The 22,012-nt window shown below is 45.1% G+C and overlaps 1 protein-coding gene across 1 annotated transcript in view; it reads left to right on the top strand.

Moving 5' to 3' along the window:
* Positions 1-21,744, top strand: part of LOC125946685 (papilin-like) — a 29,321-nt gene extending 7,577 nt beyond the window's left edge. Inside the window, exons 2-5 of the mRNA XM_049670537.1 lie at positions 6,796-7,002; positions 9,371-9,550; positions 12,093-12,272; positions 20,247-21,744. Of these exons, the coding sequence (XP_049526494.1) occupies positions 6,796-7,002; positions 9,371-9,550; positions 12,093-12,272; positions 20,247-20,275 (596 nt within the window). The 3' untranslated portion in view covers positions 20,276-21,744. The remainder of the gene's footprint in view (positions 1-6,795; positions 7,003-9,370; positions 9,551-12,092; positions 12,273-20,246) is intronic.
* The last annotated feature ends 268 nt before the right edge of the window (positions 21,745-22,012 follow it).

Below are 22,012 nucleotides of genomic sequence, written 5' to 3'. Positions count from 1 at the left end.
GATGGTGAACGGGGTCTAGAATTTCTAATGCACTTGGCGTTGCGGAATTATAAATTATAGCTCCGTAATCAAGGCGTGAGCGGACAAGACTGTTGTACAAGTTCAGTAGGCATTTTAGGTCACTACCCCATGTTGCGCGCGACAAAATTTTTAAAAGGTTCATCGTCTTCAGACACCTTGCCTTCAAATATTTAAGATGGGGGATAAAGGTAAGCTTTGAGTCTAGAATTATTTCCAGGAATTTATGTTCACTGCTCACGGATAGTTCCTCTTGATTAATCGTGAGATTTGGCACTGGTGTCATGCCTCTTTTGTTTGAGAAAAGTATGCACGTACTTTTCTTTGCATTTATTTTAAATCCATTTACATCAGCCCATCTAGACAGTTTGTTTAATCCAAGCTGTACCTGTCGTTCGCAGACAGCAATGTTGCATGATTTGAAACCTATCTGTACATCATCGACATACACAGAATAAAACATGCTGCGTGGAATAACTGTATACAGGGAGTTCATTTTTACAATAAAGAGTGTGCAACTAAGCACACCCCCTTGTGGCACGCCAGCCTCCTGGGTGAATGTTCTAGATAAAACATTGCCCACTCTTACGCGAAACGTCCGGTTAGACAAGTAGCTTTTGACTGTGTTTAACATATTTCCACGGACCCCCATCGCGGAAAGATCTCGCAGAATCCCGAAGCGCCATGTCGTGTCGTACGCTTTCTCTAGATCTAGAAAGACCGAAAGTAAAAACTGTTTGTGTATAAACGCATCTCTGATGTTTGCCTCGATGCGAACAAGGTGGTCTATTGTTGACCTACCTTCTCGGAAGCCACACTGGAAGGGGTCTAGTATTTTGTCATTTTCTAGGAAACAGATTAGGCGCCGGTTTATCATTTTTTCATACAACTTGCACAGGCAGCTTGTTAGCGCTATTGGCCTGTAGCTGCTAGCTAAAGACGGGTCCTTGCCTTGTTTAAGAATCGGGATGACTATGGCTTCTTTCCACAAGGAAGGAATATATCCAGCCGCCCACATGGCATTAAAGAGAAAGATGAGTGTTGTCAGTGTTTCGGGGTGTAAGTACCTAATCATTTCGTAGATGATACGGTCGCCACCTGGCGCTGAGTTGTTGCAACAAGCGAGAGATGCTTTAAGTTCGGCTAAGCTGAATGGTCGGTTGTAAGCCTCATTTGATGAACCTTTGCGATTAAGGGGCTGCCGCTCTTCGCGTTCTTTGAACTTCAGGAAAGATTGTGTATAGTGCGATTCACTCGATACATATTCGAAGTGTTTGCCTAGACTATCCGCCTGGTCTTCCAGGCTATCACCTTGGCTATTTACTAAGGGTAGGGGATGTGACTCCCGACCTATTAATTTATTTACCCTATTCCAGACTTTCGTTTCATCTGTATACGAGTTTATGCTGGAGATGTACTTTTCCCAGCTCTCTCTTTTAGCACGTCTGCGCGTTCTCCTGCCCTGCGATTTTGCTTGTTTAAAATTAATCAAGTTTTCGGCTGTTGGGGAGTTGCGAAACAATCCCCAGGCCTTGTTTTGCTTTTTACGCGCTTTTTGGCATTCCTCGTTCCACCAAGGCAGGCGACGCTTATTAGCTAGTCCATTAGTTTGTTGTATGCACCTTTCTGCAGCGTCAGTGATAAAACGTGTTATATACGCCACAGCATCGTCTATGTTAAGAGAGGCAATGTCATCCCGGCCTAAATATGTTATTTCTTTAAAAAGTTGCCAGTTAGCAGAGTTAACCTTCCATCGGGGAACATGTGGCGAGCAACCATCTTGTTTTGTTAAGCTTAGTATAATTGGAAAGTGGTCGCTCCCAAAGGGGTTCTTCATAACGGACCACTGCAGGTACGGAATTAGTGTACTCGACACGATACTCAAATCTATGGAGGAGTATGAATTATGCTCCATGCTGTAGTACGTTGGCTCTTTCTTATTAAAGGGACACTAAAGGCAAATACTAAGTCAAGCTAAAGTGATGCATTAGTGCACGAGTATCTCTAAAGCGTCAATATTATCGCGAGCAGAGCCTTAGTAATAGAGAAATTAAGGTAAATGCAGGACATGATTAGCGACTCCCCCGGGACATTCAAGTACTCGCCCGATGACGAAGGCACTCCTCATTTAAATTCTGTCACTAGTACTGAACCACTCGTTATGAAAACATCATTGTATTGTATTATAAGAAGAAAGAAAATACTACTTCACCAGTTGTATTACATTTTTACAAAAAAGAACTAACTGACATTACACCGTTGACAACAACGCGGGCGGTCAAAATGTTTCGTGTTCGCTCGACTCTGCGCCGCCCGCACTTTCGCGTTTCAGTTTTTCTGTTAACGTGTAGTGTTGCACTTGTTTTTCTGGCTCGCGAACCTCGCACTAACTGCAAGTAGCAGAGAATTCCACTTCCACGCGACGTCGCGGAATGCCCGAACGGTCTACGCCACTTTACCAAAATCAGCTGCAGCGGCGCACCGTACCGCCATCTGTCGGGCGCCGTTACACTCACCAACGGCAGAAAATGGCGTATGCAACGTCACAACTCCTCAATTGGCGTGGCGGGTGATTTGAATTGCAATAAAATTATTTGGACCCTTCAGATCCAATTTTTTCGTAAACTAAGTCTTTTCTTTGCATGAGACAAGCGTTTTGAGGTTTCTGGAAAGGTATTTAAACAGTCCACGTCGACTTAGTATTTGCCTTTAGTGTCCCTTTAAGTAAACATGCTCCCGAGGAAAAAAGGAAGTTTTCAATTAGGCGACCTCTTCCATCACAACGCGAGTCTCCCCACAGGGTGTTATGTGCATTGAAATCTCCGAGAACTATGTATGGCTCCGGAAGTTCATTTATGTAGTTTTGAAATTCAGTTTTATGTAGTTGATAATTGGGAGGGATGTATATAGAGCTGATAGTGATCAGCTTGTCAAACAACACCCCTCGGACAGCAACTGCCTCTAGGGGCGTACGAAGTTTTAATTCCCGACAGGCAATACCTCTATCGACTACAATAGCCACACCACCGGAAGACACGACTGTGTCATCGCGGTCTTTACGAAAAATGGTGTATTGCCGGAGAAAGTTTGATTGTGTAGGTTTAAGGTGTGTCTCTTGAACACACAGCACCTTAGGATTAAACCTGTGTAGAATTTCTTTGACGTCATCGAGGTTGTGTAGGAGTCCTCTGACGTTCCATTGTATTATTTGTGTATTCATGATGGAAGTGTTTTTGTGTGCTGTGTGTTTAAAAAAGAGACTAATTTAACTTAAAGAGCCCTTGTCGGGCCCTGTGATGCGGGCTTTTTTCTTTTTTGGAGCGGTCGAGAGATTCTCGCCGCTCCTTTGGCGCTGGCTGCGCCATCTGGCTGGAAGATGTGTCCATTGGCTCTTGCGGAGCGCTGGACACCCGCTCTTGAGAGCGGTTTGTTCGCGGTGAAAGCCTCGTCTCGAGGGACAAGGCCTTGGAGGCCACTAGCCCGGAGGTTGATGGCCCCTTCTGCTGGGGTGGCGGAGCAGCGCTAGCTGCAGCCGCCGAGGGGGCGGATGGCGTCGCTGGCAGCTCACTGTGTGTGAGCCGGACAGCCGCCGGAAGCCGCTGTGGCGCTGCCCCCTGACGCGCCACTTCGGCAAAGCTGGTTTTCGGCAGGTGCAATACCCGCCTGCGTGCCTCCTTGAAAGTTATGTTTTCTTTTACCTTAATTGTCACTATTTCCTTTTCTTTCTTCCAGGATGGGCACGACCGCGAGTACGCGGCGTGCTCTCCATCACAGTTCACACAGTGAAGGGTGTTTTCACATGACTCGGCCAGGTGTTCAGTAGCACTGCATTTTGCACAAGTTTGCCGACCTCGGCAGTTCTGTGAGCTGTGCCCGAATCGCTGGCACTTGAAGCATCGCAGAGGGTTCGGTATGTACGGTTTGACCCGGAGCTTGACATATCCTGCCTCGATTGTCTCGGGGAGGACGCTTGAGCCGAAGGTGACAGTAAGGTGCTTTGTTTGAATTTCTTTCCCATCGCGTCTTATCGTAATCCGTTTCACATTGATCACATTTTGCTCTTTCCATCCTTCTAAAAGTTCGGCCTCGGTTAGCTCCATCATGTCTTCATCTGAAATAACGCCGCGGATAGTGTTCATAGTTCGGTGTGGGGTCACGGTCACTGGAATGTTCCCAAAGGAGACAAGGTTCTGTAGCTTTTCATATTGCTTCTTATCACGCACTTCCAAAAGGAGGTCACCACTAGCTAGCTTCGTGGCCTTGTAACCGGGACCTATAGAATCGCACAGACATTTCGCTACAAGGAAAGGTGAGATGACTCTGACGTTCTTTTCTGGTTTTTCAGAATGTATCACATGATACTTTGGAAAGTTTTAGCGTTGAAGGCCATAAAACTGGAATACTTCGGTGCGCCCTCGCTTATGAGGGCGATCAGGGAGTTTGGGGAAAGAATTCTCCATAGAAAGTAGTCAGTTTTCGGCAGCAACGCCAGTCACCCACCGTGGAGCCCAACAAGGGGACGCCGCAGGTCTTATATATAAAAACCAGCGGTCGCCAACTGTACGTTGCCGCTATAACCAAATATGTACAGCCAAGGTTGGTTGTACCACACAAGGTTAACCCTCGCTGCCAAGAATACCGGAAGTAAAGAAGTGAGGAGGTGACAGGAAAGATTGAAAGTGAGAGGGAAAGACGAAGATTGCAGAGAGAGAGAAAGACAGGAAAAGGCAACTACCGATTTCCCCAGGGTGGGTCAGTCCGGGGGTGCCGTCTACGTGAAGCAGAGGCCAAAGAGGTGTGTTGCCTCCGCCGGGGGGCCGTAAAGGTCCAAGCACCCGGCATCGGCTCAACCCCCAGGATCCCCCTTTCCCCGGACACGGCTAAGCCACGTACGGTTAAACGCGGGAGGGGCCAACCCTCATGTGCTCGGGTCCGTGGTGTCGCAACACACCAAACGCCTGCTGACGCAGATGCCCCTGCGGCCGTTATCAAAGTGGCACCGCGCCAGTTGCATTGCCCTTTTCTAGTGACCGCTATCACAAGGCGATGCTATGTGATATTCCACCAACTACGCGAGACGCTATTAATGTTTCGTAGGCTTAACGGGCTACGTCAAGCAAGGCCGCGCTTGCTGTATCGACATACATGCATCTGAGCACTAGGGCAGCACTGCAGCAACGACGGTGGTGCTGACGGTGACGGCGGAAACGCCGCCTTAGTGTACCTGTAATTTCATAATAAAATAAATATATTTGAATGGTTCTGTACCATAGCGTTCAAAACTATGGGCTGATATTAGAAACAAGCACATATTCAAAGCTTATTGCATAAAAGACGTCACAGTATCGCCCGAAAGACGAAGCATTGATTACGATAGCATTTATTGGACAGCTACACGAAGAGAAGGTTAGTCGTGTATTGGGGGCATAAACTTGCAAGCATTCGCTTACTAACAAGATTAAAAGCATGGTGTCACGAGTGCCCAGGCAAACATGAACACATCTTACTAGCTGACCGCGGACAGCTGCTGTACAAAAAAAATCACACAGAAACTCCTTGGGGAGTTGTCTAAGCTGTCAATTTGCTCATCTCTACGCAGCCCGGTGTGATTATCAGTGTTACGAAACTTGATCAGGCCAGTACAAACGACAGCGCCGCGGCGACACAAGTTGGTGCGGTTGGCGGCGCAGGGTGCATTGATAGCGCAAGCAATGTACAACAGGCGCTGGCGCCAGGTGCGCTGATGACTTACTTCGTTCGCATTGAAGCGACAGGCAGCTTAACGCTAAAGTAGCTCGATGCTGTGGGCTCTATCTTGAAAGCGCTCGTCTTACATGAAGGACGGACAGCTGGCCGGACGGACGGACCGTTTTATCGTTGGGTAAGCATAGAAACGCTTACGCATTTAAAGCTCTGACGTCAGTCAGAGTGGCAGCAAAGCGAGCGAATTGTCCATGTTGCTGCTTCTCACTTCAACGGAAAGTTAACGGTGACAACACAGTGCACACGAAACCATCAGCCCTCTGGACGCCTAGCCTACGTGCTCCCTTGCGCGCGATAGAAGATGGTGTGCTTCCTCCCGGCCTTCCTCTCTTGCGCACGCGAAATCCAGCCACCATCCTTGGCTCACCTAGGATGGTGGAAATGCACTGTACTTAGAAATGCATTGTATTTTTTTCTCATACGATGAAAACTCGCGTATGTGCAAGTTAAGACTAAATTTGAATTTATTAACAATGTGACGCAATTACGCTGTAAAAATTTCGCGGGCAACAATAAGAATAGCCCCAAGGTATTTAAGTCCCATTAGGGCCTGCATCACCACAGGACGTTCGTAAGTTAACGAGGACGTGCGAACACGACGCACTTTATGTATTCCAATGTACTTGCATTTTGGTGCCTTTGATTTTATAAAGTATGGCTCAACAACTAGACCAAACACAGATTCTGCTTGTTCTGTAATAAGATCAATTTTGCGCAATAATATGAGGCCAGGCATAATTATTATTTAAAGAAAAATACCATTACACAATTATCAGTGCAATAAAGTACCATTGCTAGATTTTTTGCTCGCAGCTGCAGAAGCAACGCCTCTCTTACTCTATCAAAACTGTATTATCTTACATTCATTAGGTGACGGGGGCGTTGAAAGTAAAAACATTTAGAACTTTTTATTGGACAATTTGTTTTTTTTCAGTAGTTCCCAGAAAATTTATGCAAAAATCATGCAGATTCCAAATTCCGTGTTTCTTTTTGTTTTGTATTTCTTTTTTTTAGACGTCGCTACCGAACCGCCAGGCTTCAATGTGAAAGTTTCAAGCTATTGCCAGAGGCCAGCTTTTGTTCGTGATTGTCGCCCATTAGGCAGCTGTGCTTGGTATTATGAACCTACACACCGGAACTGTATGATGGCTGATCCCACTTCATGTGGCACTGGCCCAAACTTGTTTTGTAGTAAAGAAGAATGCATGCACGTATGCAGAGGTGAGTAAGCAGCCTTGAGTCGCAACTGGACTGAGCAGTCCTGAGTCACCTCTACTCGTCATCTTCATACGTAACCAGCGTGTGTTTACACAAACTGGTGTGCGCTCAAATGTGTAGTTCTAAATAGAAATCTAGTGTGCAGTTCCAAAATGTTTGTTCTAAATCGAAAAAAATGGACATTCAATTCTGTCATTTTGTGTCATCTAAGCCCAATTTTGAGGAAATCCTGAAAAAAAAACAATCAGTGAATCAAATAGTGGCATTTTCAAGATTTGGTTTCGTTAATTAGTTTCATATTCGCATGCATACGTACATCATGCTTACTGGTTAAATTACAAATTTGTCAACTGTCGACCCTAAACCCAGTGTATCGAAGGACGCAGAATAATTTTCTGCCATCGTAGCGATTGTTGTGATTCTGACGTATTTAACTTGATAGAAAGCTTTGGCCTAGTTCATTAAATTGTGTTGGAAACTTTTCTAGTTGTTGGGAACGTTTTATATTACCATCGTTGAAACACCTCGTGATTGCCAGAAAAAGTGATGTGTATGTAGTTTGCAAGCGCGCGTTACTGTACTTCTTCGCCCTTGAACAAATCGCGCGAGCTGCTTTGACAACTTCCTCAAAGTTAGCAACCCTTCGATATGCTGGCACACACATAAATGTTGGATTCTAAGCCACGTCGCGCACACTACAGCACATTATCGAACAGACGCGAACATCAGTGACGGTTGTGGAAAGTAGCACATCAGATGCACATAAATATAACAGCTGCAATTGATGCCTGTGATTTATGTAGACATAAGATGATCGTGGCCCGAAAAATGTATAGTAGAGCATGCGTTGCAATTTAGTTTTATAGCGAAACAATGATCTATAACTGAAACAGAGGTTCTGCAAATATTGGTTAGGGCAAAAAAAAAAAAAACAGTGCAGGTCAATGAGGGAGCCTTCGGACTCCCCCTGGCCAGTTTCTCAGGACCAATAAAAGTTCTTCTCACTGTCAGGTCAATTCACATACAGCGAAATATGTTCCTAGAATTTGCTACATCGTGAACAGTAATGTATTATGCATGTCACCCTGTCAACTTTCAAATCTGCGATACCCGCTTTTATCAAAATTTTCAGGGTTATGGACAAAAAATATAACAAAATATACAAGCAATGCATGCACACTATAGAATTCAGTACATTTGGGTCTGGGTTGGAATCGGACCCGCACATCCGGGGTGCGAAACGAGCTCGCTTCCCCAACAGCTACGGCGGCTCAACAGTTCTGGCTGACTAAAGGTGTGCCTAGTGCGTGCGTCGGTGTGACGTCATCAGCGTCTTGTATGACGTCAGTAGTAGTGCAGAAGAAAGTAAATGGTATCACAACCTTAATTAGTAGTAATTATGGGTAATTAATGTCAATGAAAGTGACGTAACTTGGATTTTAAATGATATAAAGTTGTTGAAAGTGAACGAAGGTGATGTAAAGCGGTTTATGGTAGATTAAAGTGGATTAACGGGTGCTAGGGTGGAATAAGGTGGATTAGAGTTCGTACAAATTACAGCAAGGTGAATTAATGTATAGTTGTGAAGGAAATGTGACAATGTATGACGTCACGCATCATGTACGTAACGAATTATCAGAGAAGTAATAATGCTTTCGCATTCGTATCACCTAGGAGTACTTAGGGGACTGCCATTATTTTACTATATAGAATTACCGATAAAATTACATCATTTTCAGGTTTGAGCTCTGTTATTGTTTCGCACTTTGATTCCTCAAGTCTGAGAAGATTTTTTATAAGAGGCATGGGCTGTTTGGTGTTCTTTTTTTTTCATAACCTTTGCTTGTGGGCTGCCATTCTCACAATTGTAAGGAATAATTTTGTCAAGAGTGTAAAACCTGGTATGCGCAACTGCAGTGATAGAATGAGGTGGTAATATCACCGGCATATACCACATGCCATATAGCATGACATGGCGTGCAGCATGTATATGCATAAATATATATGGAACATCATGGCGAAGCCGACAGCGACGGCGACGGTAAAAATTCGCTTGGAGTGTCCATATAATTGCTATCTCAATAAAAAAGCCGAAAGTTTTCTTTCGGTCTCATCTCATTCCCCCGGGAAGTGCGATGCTTTCGACGCCCTTTGTAACATTCCTTATCCCTAAAGCATTCTCGGACGTCTTCAGAGCAACGCAAAAGGTTGCTATAGCATTCAATGGCTTGCCTTCGTGCGAAAGTGTGATTTATTTGTGCTGACATCGATTATTGCTTAACTTGTCTACTCTGTATGTGCCATTGCACCTTAACAAAAAATATCAAGCTGAGGGGAATGCTGTAGAATAAAAATATATATTATATTTCAGACTTGCGTACGAAAAAAGGAAAATGGTGCCGTCAAGCACCCGTTATCGGAAGCTGTGACCCGGTACTTCAAACATGGCAATATGATTCTCATAAGTACTGCAAAAGGCTCAACTATACCATCTGTAGCAAAATCAGCAGTGGTTTCGCATCTGAAGAGAAATGTCTGAACGTGTGCTCTCGTGAGTACCTCTGAGGTCACGTGAAATTAACACCCAATAATATATATTTTAACTGCAACCGCATAAGTTGGAGTATACTGGTGGTCGTACCGTTGTTTATGTAACAGATTGTAATAACAAAGCTATTGAAGTTTTCAGTCGGACAATTGAAGCGAAGTGCAATAATGCTAGTGAATGCCCTATTGCCTAGGAAGCAGTGTTTATGTATATATATATATATATATATATATATATATATATATATATATACCTGTCTCAATCTTCACTCTCGCACCAACCTTCGTTTTGCTTCGTCTACGTTAGACGCAATCGCCCGCTTTTTGTCCTCACCATTGTAAAGGTAATAGAACAGCACGCCTCTTACAGCAGTACGACGTCGTTGTACTGAAGCCCTTGGCACACATATAACTTCAGCACTAACACCGAAAAAAAACGTTTATTTCAATATATGAAAGCAATTAATCAAGTACGCGAGTTTCCCTCCAATGAGTTCATGGTGTAGTTTAAAGGTGGCAGGTATATATTTACAATGTTTTAGCGTCCTGTGTGCTTTTTGAAGTATCGCAGCACCTGAGTACAGCAAGGTGCTCCTTTTGTACCCACGGAAAACAAAAGTTAACTATGACGTTGTAGAATGAGAAAGACGATGGGGCGTTGTCCATCATTCTTTCGTAGTTATTGGAATGCTTTCAAGCAATTTGCCTAGAAAAAAATGAATTTCTATAGAAATATCTAGCTGTTTTTTTTATCTTGAATATTCCACTGCTCTTCAAAGTGCAAGTAGGATGCACAAATTACTCGGACTGCTACTCGTCAGAGCTGTAATAAATTAAGATGTCAAGGAGGCACAATTAGCAAGCAGTTCTTAGATGTACGTTTAAACATGGTTCATCTACACCTTCTTTCTTCTTCTTCTTCTTTGTGAGGTTTTACGGGCCAAAATCAGTTCAGATTGTGAGGCCCACCGTAGTGGAGGGCTCTGGTTTAATTTTGACCGCCTGGGGTTAAAGCATGCATGCTGAAAAAATGACTTGGTTTGTACGGGGAATGCTGTAGAATAAAAATATATATTATATTTCAGACTTGCGTACGAAAAAAAGGAAAATGGTGCCGTCAAGCACCCGTTATCGGAAGCTGTGACCCGGTACTTCGAACATGGCACTACGATTCTGCTAGTAGTGTCTTTCCTAAATTTCAAATAAAAATTTATTTTAGTCATTAGTCTTATTAATAAGAGGAGTGACTAGATTGCACTTTTATCGCGTGGACTAGGACAATTCCTGCTTGTTCCCATTTCAACTGCCGAAAAGCAGGAGCAAAAGTCGGTGCTGCTTGATGCCGTAGAAAGCAACAGCCTCACGGTTCCTACGGTTATATGCACTCCGCATTCCAGCCATGTCAGTGCAAATTCAAAGCTGCCGTTGCACCATGCATCAACTAGCGAAACTGCACGTACTACTACCGTGCAGTATACAATATCATTTCGACAGTGCATTTTATAAGGTGGAGAAACGACATATCTGCTTTAGCAAGTAGGGTTATTTGAATAAACATGGTGGAAACGCTGCTCTATTAAAGTCTGACTGTGACAGAACTGTATTCTCATTAGGCTTAAGTGTGCATGAAATACGTTTATTACATTGTGTATATTACCGATAAACACTATGTGCAAATTTTTTTTCACAAGCATGGCCAGCTTCTCAGGCATATTTTCCATCCTTCGTCGTTTTCATGTCGTGTATAAACGAGAGGAAAGGAAACCGAGGGGGCCCAATTTTATTATTCTTATCATAGGAGGCAACATAGACACCAAGGACAACGTGAGGGAAATTACTTGTACTCACTAAGTGAGTTAAAGAAATGATAAATAAATGGAAATTAAAGTGCATGAAAAAACAACTTGCCGCAGGTGAGCAACGATCCAACGTCTTCGCATTACGCGTGCGATGCTATTACCACTGAGCTACCACGGCACCGTTTTCCCCATCCACTTTCTGGGGTATTTATGTTTAACTACTATAACTAATCCTTGTAGTGTTAGCCAGCGCCACCACTCACAAACCTTCGCGGGGGATGTGGAACATCTTTTCTGCCGCAGGCGTCACGAGTACGTGATGTTTTGGGTTGAAGGCAAATGCTCAATAAACCCACATAAGCTACCTGAACGCATCAATGTTTGCCGGATTAGAGACCGGATTCCAACCAGATTCGAAATTGGAGTATAATTTATCATTTCTTTAATTCACTTAGTGAGTATAAGTAATTTCCCTAATGTTGTACTTGGTGTCTATGTTTGTTGGCTTTCTATCTCATGTTGTGTATAGTTATGTAAACATAATATTTCGTGAACGATTTGTAATATATGTCGTTAAGCTCCTTGTGGCATCACAAGTTGATAATAAAATAAGGAAATGTGTTTCAGTAACTAAGTAGGGTAGTTACATCTATGTCTCAGAAAATTATTTGTTGGATTTTACTTATTTGCTTATTGTTATTGAAAATATTATTTCTACAATTGTGACATAACTTACTTATTTTGCAGCCAATCGAAACGTTAAACCTGTCTGCAGCCTCAAAACAAGGCGTATAATGCGCGGTGGATGGGCACGGATCTGGTACTTTCATGCCGGCAGAAACAACTGCTTGCAATTTTCAGGTGCCCTTTGTGCAAGGAACCAAAATTGTTTCACTTCAAGAGAAAAGTGTCTGGAGAGATGCAGTTGTGAGTGCACGCTCTTGTTCATTAGGATCACTGTCGTAAATTGATACCCTTCGGAGAAAAGATGCATTGTACCTATATAAATGCCATAACAGTTTTCTATTAGTTTTCTATTATTTCTATTGGCGTTTTCTCGCAAGAACGGTACTGCCCGGGCGACAACTCTTTTAAAGACAAACAGTACTAAACGTTAAGACTATCTAAAAAAAACCCAGTTCAAGGTCATGTAGGTACTGAGGACCCATCGGGAAAAAATGGACGTCTGAAGCAGGAGCAGAAGCGTCTTTTATCCTGAGATTGAAAGAAACACCGCCGTTGGAACGCCCCTCATTTAACGTCCCGGTATGGGACCTTTGAAGCATTAATAAATGAATAAATTATTACCGCGCGCCACAGTGACGCATGACCTAACGCGCGGCTCCTTGGCATCACCTCCGAGATTGCAAACGGCGCACGAGTCTGGGAGGAAACGCTCCTGAACTGAGTAGATACTGCGACCGCCACGGGGTACCGTGATGAAACTTGTGACGGTAATCTTTCTGTAGAGATTCTCGTGTTTTCATTGGTCTGTTCCCTCCGCATGGTGACGTGAGCCAGGCGGAGCGCTCGTCGTCTGCGGCGCCCCACTGAACCACCTTGGACGTGGCAGGCATGAAGTTACATCATATGCACACTGCCCGGAGCACGCATCGACTGCTATAGGAACTCTTCAAAAGCCTGCTAACAACAAAAATTGGGCTCCAATCCACGTTCTGAAGGCGGGTGGCCAGCGAAGCTGCGGTATCACCTCATCCGATAGACCAGTGTGACGTAGCCTTGAACTGGGTCCGGCCTAGCCTGCGCACGATGCCGTTGTGCACATTGACGTTCCTGTTCCTTTCGTCGCTGATCGTGTTCGCGCTGCTCTTCAGGCGTCCTAACTGTGCGTGGTCTATCCATAGCGATATCATTACCGCACACATTAGCTGTATACTGTTCCTAGCCTGACTGGCCAAATGACACGTCTCTAAGAATGGAATATTCTGAATATTCTGAGTAGTGGTGGACGTCGGCCTGCGTAGTTCCGACGTGGCGTAGGCGTCCACTTCCGTTGCGAGCGACGGGGTTGTGATCCGCCTCCGAGACTCGCGTGTCACAGGATGTGGTATCGCCAGCTGGCCGTTGTGCCACTGACGAGGCCAGGCGATTGCCTTTGAGACACTGCATGATGGCAGGTGATGGCTTCACGGAGGTGGACCGAGGCCGCCGAGTCATGCCACGGCACCGTAGCTGGGGCTCAGGAGCGGGAGCTTTCCCCGGCCAACTCTCAGATGACCCTTCTGCGGTCCGGGCGTCCGATGAATCCCGATAACGTAACCAGAGCACAGCTGGCGATGCGTCTGTGCCTGTCCATGCCCACGTCAGCAATGCCGGCTCATCCGCTTTTGCCTCCTTTTTCTTCATTTTCTCTCGCGCTTGACGGGCTTCGCTCAGCAATTTCACTCCCACTTCGTTTCGCCGACTGGCGTCGTCTTCTCCTTCACACGAGATGCAATTGGATCGCTTGTCACTCGTGACACTAGCTAGGCGGGTTCTTCTTTTACATATGAAAGTGTAGTGACATGGCCGCTGGATAATGGTAGTGACGTCCCTCTCTGCTTCGCATGTTACAGTTAGCGCTTCCCGGCAAGTGCAGCTTATGCAACCGTAATCTTTACCGAGACAAGCTTGCGGCGAACAGTATGTGTGAAGACGAGCTTTCTGCTTTCCTCCGCCCGACAGGCGCCGCTGCTGGCGTGGATGCATGGGTGCTATGAGCGTCCCCTTCTAACGGCGTGGTGGGTTGTGCCACGAAGCTCTTGTTATTATATTGCCTAAGGACCTACCTGCCATCAATAAAAAAAAAGAACTCGAACAATTCCACAAATTTTCTGAACCCCTATTGCGAACTTTGCCCTTGTACGCCTCGGCCATTTGTCGTCTCCCTACCCCTCCTTCACCAGTCCTCCAGTCGCCTCCTACTAATCTCTTTTGCGGACATGTTTACTTTGCCCCCACTCTCCCTGGTCCCAAGGACTTCAACAAGGCCAGAGGTGCCTAAATTGACCACTCGGCAGATATCTTCACATTCTAGAACATACACCATCGTTTCCTTATTACCGCAGTAGGCACATGCGCCTTCTTCCTTATTGTATCTTGCTTTATAAGTGCGCGTTTTAAGGCATCCTGATATCACTTCGAAAAGTGAAGAGCGTACAATTGAGTTATCGTACAATGTTTCTTTCCTGAATAAGTTTTTGCTCTTAAGTAGTTACTCATAGAATGTGTCTTTTCCTTTGCCGCCATCCATGAAATTTTTTTAGCCTCTGCGACTTTGCGCTTGTCATTCTTTGTTGCCATGTTATTATACCGGTAGCGCACTTCCTGGCAAGCTTCTTAGTTTGTTTCCTTCCCTGTGAATCAATGTTTTTCCTGTACAAATGTCTGAGCACTCTTCCAGCCCATTTATTTTCTTCCATATTCCTCAGCCGTTGTTCGTAATCAATTTTACTCTGAGCTTCCCTCACTTCAAAACTTGCTCAGCCCATATCACACTGTGCAGCTTCATTTGTAGTCTTCCCGTGGGCGCCCAATGCGTGGCGTCCCACTGACCTTTGGTTGCCATCGAGTCCTGATTGTACCCCTCACTTCAAGCAAACAACCGCATTTCCAAATGCAAGTCGTGGGACCATTGCACCTCTCCACATACCCCGGAGCACCTCGTACCAATTGTATCCCTATAGGCCTCAGTGTTTCATTATGGACGCATTTCTCTTCCTTTTTGCCGTTATAGCTTTTTCCTGTGTTTCCATATGTCTGTTGCCTTGGTTTGCTCAGATACCAACGTATTTATATTCTTTCACCCGAGGTACTTCCTGGCCCTGTATTGACAATGTATGTTCCACGTTTTCATTTAACACCATATTACCTGATTTTTAACGCTAAATTGTAGATCTAAATTCTCGCCTTCCTACCCACATATATTAGCCAGACCTTGCACATCACTTTGCTTGTTAGGTAGCAACACAATGTCCTCCGCGGATGCGTGGAGGCGAGTGCCATTTAATGGTGCTGCAAGGAACCCAGCCACGGACGCAGCGCGCCTTCCACAGTGATTGGTTGAGTTTTCAGTGGACGGAGACGAGAAAGTCCCGCGATCCCAGTCATATTGTTACGCGAACGAATGATTAAGTACTGGAGACTATTTACTAAGTATATATACAAATGATAGCTGCAACGCTGGCCAGTTCAGCCGTCAGCTCAAGAGCCAGGAGCAGTTCGTCGTCTTCGTCGGGGTGCTCGCGCCAGTCGTCCAGAAGAAACACGCAATATGCATGTATCATTATCCCCGACAGCAGAAGCACCGTCCCGGTGCGTCTAAATATCGGTGGGAACAGGAGGGTAATACGGTTTTAGCCGTGCGACATGCACAACGTCAGCGGAAGTCTGGGCAGATGAGGCACTGGTACTGAATGGGGCAATTTCATACGTAACTGGAGTCACGGCACGCAGCACTCGATATGGGCCTGTGTACCGAGACAAGAGTTTTCTGACAGGCCAACGTGACGAGTCGGGGACCAAAGGAGCACCAGAGATCCAGGCGAAAAGTGAACGTCTCCGTAATGTCGATCGTACAAGCTGCGTTGTTTCTTGGGAGGTCAGGAGGCAAGCGCGGGCAATTTCGCGAGCTTGGGCTGCCCTGGTGATGGCGCGAAGTGCTATTGGCTGGTCTCAACTGCGGCAGATGGAAGGGATGTGTCCAGTGGCAATGTGGGTTCTCGGCCGAACAACAGAAAGAACGGGGAGTAGCCGGCGGTGTCGTGACGCGAAGAGTTACATGCAAATGTGACATACGGTAGGACAAGGTCCCAATCAGTATGGTCGGACGAGACATACTTTGCAAGCATGTCTGTCAGGGTTCGATTCAGACGCTCCATGAGACAATTAGTCTGTGGATAGTAAGGCGTAGTCAGCTTCTGCCTGGTTGAGCAGGACTGAAGGATGTTGGCTATGTCTTTAGAAAGGAATGTCTGACCACGGTCAGTGACAAGTGGGTGTGCAGCTCCATGCAGCAGAATCACGTTGCGTAAAAGAAAATCGGTGACATCTGTAGTGCAGCTTGTTGGAAGCGCTCTGGTGATGGCGTAGCGCGTGGTGTAACCTCTCGCCACAGCGACCCACTTGTTGCCCGACGTTGATAGAGGGAAAGGGCCAAGTAAGTCCAAGTCAACGCAAAAGAACGGCTCCGAACGAATGTCGAGCGGTTGAACGCACCCGGCAGGGAGCGTCGATGGTGTTTTGCGTCGCTGGCATTTCTCACACGCCGCAACGTATTTCCGGACGGAGCAGGCAAGGCCTGGCCAAAAGAAGCGTCGGCGAATCCGGTCGTAGGTGCGGGAGACGGCGAGGTGACCTGCCATTGGTAAGTCGTGAAGTTCTGGAGAACAGCTGACCGGAGGGTTTGAGGAATAACGAAGAGTAGGGCAGGACCGTCGGGGCGGACGTTGTGGCGGTATATAATACACCATTCCGGAAAACAAACAAATGAATGGATGAATCAGAAGGTGAAGATTCCAAACGATCAATGATGGCGCGCAAGGTGGCATCACGACGTTGCTCATCGGCGACGTGTAGCAGCTAAGAAACCGAGAAAACGCAAGCGTCGGCATCGGTGTCAGGGTCAGCGGGTGGTTTGTCCACTGGATAGCGTGATAAGCAGTGTGCGTCTTGATGTAGGCAGCCAGACTTGTAGACTACTGCATAGGAATATTCTTGTAGCCGCAGAGCCCAGCGACCAAGCCAGCTGGTAGGATCCTTGAGTGAGGAAAGCCAGCAGAGCGCGGGGTGGTTTGTGATTACAAAGAAATGCGAGCCGCACAAGTACGGGTGGAATTTAGAAACCGCGCAGACGAGAGCCAGGCATTCACGGTCTGTAATCGAATAGTTGCGCTCCGCTGCTGTGAGGAGGCGGCTAGCGCAGGACGATAACACGATCACGTCCCTGATGGCGTTGGACTAAGTGTAAGACGGCTCCGATATCGTGACCACTGGCATCGGTACGGACCTCTGTAGCAGAGGACGGGTCAAAGTGGGCCAGGATAGGTGGCGTGGTGAGAATGTTGGTGAGGTGGGCAAACGCGGCGGTTTGAGCGGGAACCCCACGTAAACGGTACACTCTTCTTCAGAAGATCAGTAAGTGCTCGTGCAATCGCTGCGAAGCCTTAAACGAACCGTCTGAAGTAGGAGCAGAGTCCTACAAAACTTCGGACGTCTTTGACAGACTGAGGCACAGGAAAAGACGTGGCAGCACGAATTTTGACCGGGTCTGGTTGAATACCGGAAGCGTCGACGAGGTGTCGTCACCGGGAGCCAAGCTGGACGGTGCGGCCGCTGCGGGGCTCCGTGGCGAGGATGGGGAACGGCGCTCTCCAACAAATATTAAATGTTTTCCACCACCACCTCCACCAATATGTTACGTAAACGAATGATTAAGTACTGGATATTATTTACAAAGTATATTTACAAATGATAGCTACAGCGCTGGCCAATTCAGCCGACAGCTCGAGGGCAAGGAGCATTTCGTCTTCTTCGTCGGGGCGCCTGCGCGCATCGTCCAGAAAAAACATGCAATATGCGTGTATCAATATACAGCTTCGCTCTAAAAACTGTGGAATTACCAGTCCTGCGCTTTCGCCATAATTGGTTCAGTTGTATATACTGCTTATTTATAACAATTTATCCAACATGAAATGTCATTAAATTTGACTTCTAAGAGTAGTCTGAAAGCAAAAATAAAGGGATAGGCGCTCGCATCTGTGCCGTATGTCTCCTGAGACATAAACTGATTTTTGAGAAAGAGAACTTCAGGGACTGAAAGATCACGTGTAATTTAGGCCACGCAACCCAACTCTAGCAAAGTACAAGTATACGATGACATAGAGGGGCTGCTTACAATCATTCCAGTATATTTATATCGTTAATTTAGTACGTTCTTACAGCGTTCCATGTGGCGGCTGAAGTGATGTGTCCATACCGACCAAAACGAATAGAAATAACCGGCGTCCAGATTACGCACGCGTTAGGCTCAAATGTTTTAGATGAGCGCGTTTGAGCCTTGCGTTCAGCGCCCTTCATTAAAAGCCACCACGTCGCAGATCTCTGAGACATTGGCTGGTATACTGCGACGAAAGGCGATAAACTAATTGAAGATCAAACGTTATCTTCCATCAAAGTGACAATATAACATCTCCATAGAAAAGTTATCAAGAATACTATGGCGCTCTTCGGTAACACCAAACATAAAAAACACATTCCTTGGAGTTGAACGCAGCACTCGTTTTATTCCAACATGCGCTTCGCAATATTATGTTAGACATCTATTCAGGACAAGTAGTAAGAGAATCGGGTTGTTTTGAAGGAATCTGCAGACGAAGAAAAACACATTGGGGCGCGTCGAAGGAACTTTCTTTGTCTTGAACTGGAACTTCCGGCAATGCTGGAAAGAAAGCAAGAAAATATTTTCCATGAATAGAGTGCGAATATTTATAACTGTAAAGTGTAAAGGCGAAAAAATAAAGTTCGTTAGATGGTACGGCGCTCACAGCTAACAATAGAGCAGAATGTTACATTCTGGGATTTTAAAAATGACCTATTAAAAGATATAATTTTTGTTCGAAATTTGGTGCCGCAAATACGGTGCCGCAAATTGCGGTAAATAATTAGAGAGTGAAATGAAATCGGACAAGGGCATTCGCGGGAATAGCGCTAAACGGCTGGGTGCGAGGATAGCTGATTAGCGACAAGTAATTGATGGCTTCGTCCAATCAATTGGGTTTACGATTTTCATAATGATATTTCTTCATATAGCCATTTTCCTTAAAATGCCTTCGCTGACTTCACGGTTACTAAATCATCGGACGCGAGGGCTGAGCATTAGATATCAGCAGTATCAAACAGCTTCGCTTCAGTTATGTCCGAATCCGAGGGAAAGCAAGCCAGGCTGAAATCTGAATCTTTTGCACATCACTGGGCGCCCAAATGTGTTCTTTTTAGATCCAAATTTGCTGCAACACCTGAATATGTCCTTCGAGAGCCGAACCATTTGCATCCTGCTGCTGCCTCACTGTTGTTCCGATAGGCGCTCTGCCATGTTATTGCTCCTTCTTCTGTGAAAGCCGTATTTATGGCGGCCATCGTCGTTAAGAGAGTGTCGGACCTGCAGTAGTAGACCAGTGGCTCTAACGTTGCACAGCTGAACATGAGGTCTTGGGTACGATTCCATCCGCGGCTGCGGTATTCCGACAGGCCAGAATGCCTAAAGTTTGTGTGCCGTACATTTCGTGCGCAATTAGAAACCCCACGTGGCCAAACTATTCGAGAGGCCCAGGCTATCGTGTGCGTTACAATGAGATCGTAGTTTTGGAAATTAGAACCCGTGAGTTGAAATCGCAAATGAAGTCTAGCATTTATTTTTTCGGCAATTGAAGTGCTGGTAGTTGCGGTTTTCATCATTTACACGTCGATATAAGATTCAACGGATCTTATATCGACATCAACAGCATCAACGGACCATTTAGCGTCAAGGCAATGATTTCATCACTTTAGATGCAGTGTGGAGAAGGGCCCGGCAAGCACAGAGAATGTTGAGGTGAAGAAGTGATACCACGTACAATGCATCTCGCTTATATACCTCTGAACCACAGCATTACATAGCACGGCAAAGCTCAACACATTACTAAAAAAGAAAAATGCACACGTGTTCCATACATAAATGGTAAATCTCCTCGAAAAACTAAGAAGCAAGTTAAGGGTAGCTTAGGAGTTTTCCTTGATTGGCCATTATCGCTCATTCAAGATTCTGATTGAAGCTGCTCTCTAAACGAATAAAATTATTTAGATAACGAAGTGTTGCAAATCTTGAAACCACGTATACAATTCTTACTCTTTTTTTTATTTCAGATGCCTATAGGCCTACTGGTAGCATATGAAGTAACTGAAGATGAACTCTTCATAAGACGAGAGCCTAAGAGGAAAGGAATTTCATAGCCGTATAGCCTGACACCAGATTCTGTGGTTGGACGGGAACACAATATTTCAGGCACCAGAATCAACAGTACCTAAAAATTCGCTTCGTAATTGCTTCCCCTCAATATGTTTCACGTTTTATATCAAACAGGTGTGCTATGACCATGGCTGTCGTTCTTGTAGAGCACCTAAATTTTATTAAAATAATATGTTTTATATAGCAGAGCCAAATAAGTCTAGCGAATTGTTATATGTGACGGAGAGTTCACTGATTTAGGAAAGCGAGTAATTGAATAAATTAGGACATTGATTTGTGCTAATTTTCTAAAAAATAGGGTAACAATGATAATCAGGTATTTTAGTATCAGCTTTCATGAAAAAAATTGCACTTCTTTCTGTATTGAGTGGACATTTTTAGTTGCGTTTTGCTGCTCCATTTTGAACGGTATTGTCAGATAAATAAAAGTCTGAAATGATGAGCTCAGAAGTATCTAGAGTGTCATTTGGTTGCGATCAAGAATGTGTGCTACCGGATCTTAGTGGAATTGGTTTACTTATTGTTTACGATTTTTTAAAGTAACTTTTGTTTATTTATGCTGTAAGATGCGCTTGCGTGCGCTCCATAAGTGATGGATGCGCACTGAAGTTCCTGCAGACATAGGTGCACTAATTATTACCCTGATACGGATGCAGGAGCTATATACATGACAGTTGAATGTCATGCATGTTAGGTTTAGGTACAGCTTTTTATAATGCGACATCTTCCGTGTAAATAGTACATACGTTGAATATATTTCAGAAAGCACCTTCCTTATTCCCCTGAAAAAAACTTGATGGTCGTAAAGTTGCTTAATTATTCTAGGGTACTCAAAATTAGCCATCCATCATGGGCCACGTATGCAAACGCGAAGTTATTAACAGATTCTCGGTTCTTGCGAGTCTGGTATAGAAGGTGGGGCCCTAATCTGGAATTAGCTTCAGTGGCAAATAAGGGTCATATTTACCCATTTTGCAAAGGTAAGTATTGAAACAGACATGCGACTGAACCACGTCTCATATTCTGCCTTCGGTAACGTGCTTGAAATAGCGTAGTAAAATTAACACAAAATCGCGTTCATTTTGTCACGTTCATTTTGGCACCGTTGACATATGTCTGGAAGCAAGTTCTTTTATAAAGTATCGAACCCAACAAATATATTCGGAAATTATAAAAATTTGGGTCGAAATTCACCACTCATTACCCACGGGTCGCACAATAGTGGCTAGTACTCTATGTTGTCCAATCAGTCAAACACTGACGTAAATCACTCTTGGTTGTAAATCGATAGGTTTAGTGGAATCAGTCCTAAGTGGAAAACACAGCGTCAACCTCTACATTCCAGTGTGAAACCAGCGCGCTTTTGAGACACAGCATCGGACTGGGGACACTGGAAGTAGCTGGGACTAACTGGGACACCGGTGATGTCGCTGGAAGAGCTGGGTCACACTGGACGAGAGGCTGTTTCCACTGCTATAACTCTGGGGCCCACTGCTATGTGCTGCAAACGCAAAGCAAATTGAATTACGACAACGCGTTAGCAGTCGTATATGTTCATGGTTCATTTCAAATGAGTAACTTTTCTATAGCCGGAACTAAGACTATATAACGAACATTTTCGCAAAGATTGGCGATAGAACACCAAACCATGCCTAAGCGTGAA

Source organism: Dermacentor silvarum, chromosome 7 (assembly GCF_013339745.2).
Source record: "Dermacentor silvarum isolate Dsil-2018 chromosome 7, BIME_Dsil_1.4, whole genome shotgun sequence".
Lineage (NCBI taxonomy): Eukaryota > Metazoa > Arthropoda > Arachnida > Ixodida > Ixodidae > Dermacentor > Dermacentor silvarum.
The sequence above is the reverse complement of the archived record's forward strand: the minus strand, read 5'-3'. Positions and strand labels throughout refer to the sequence as shown.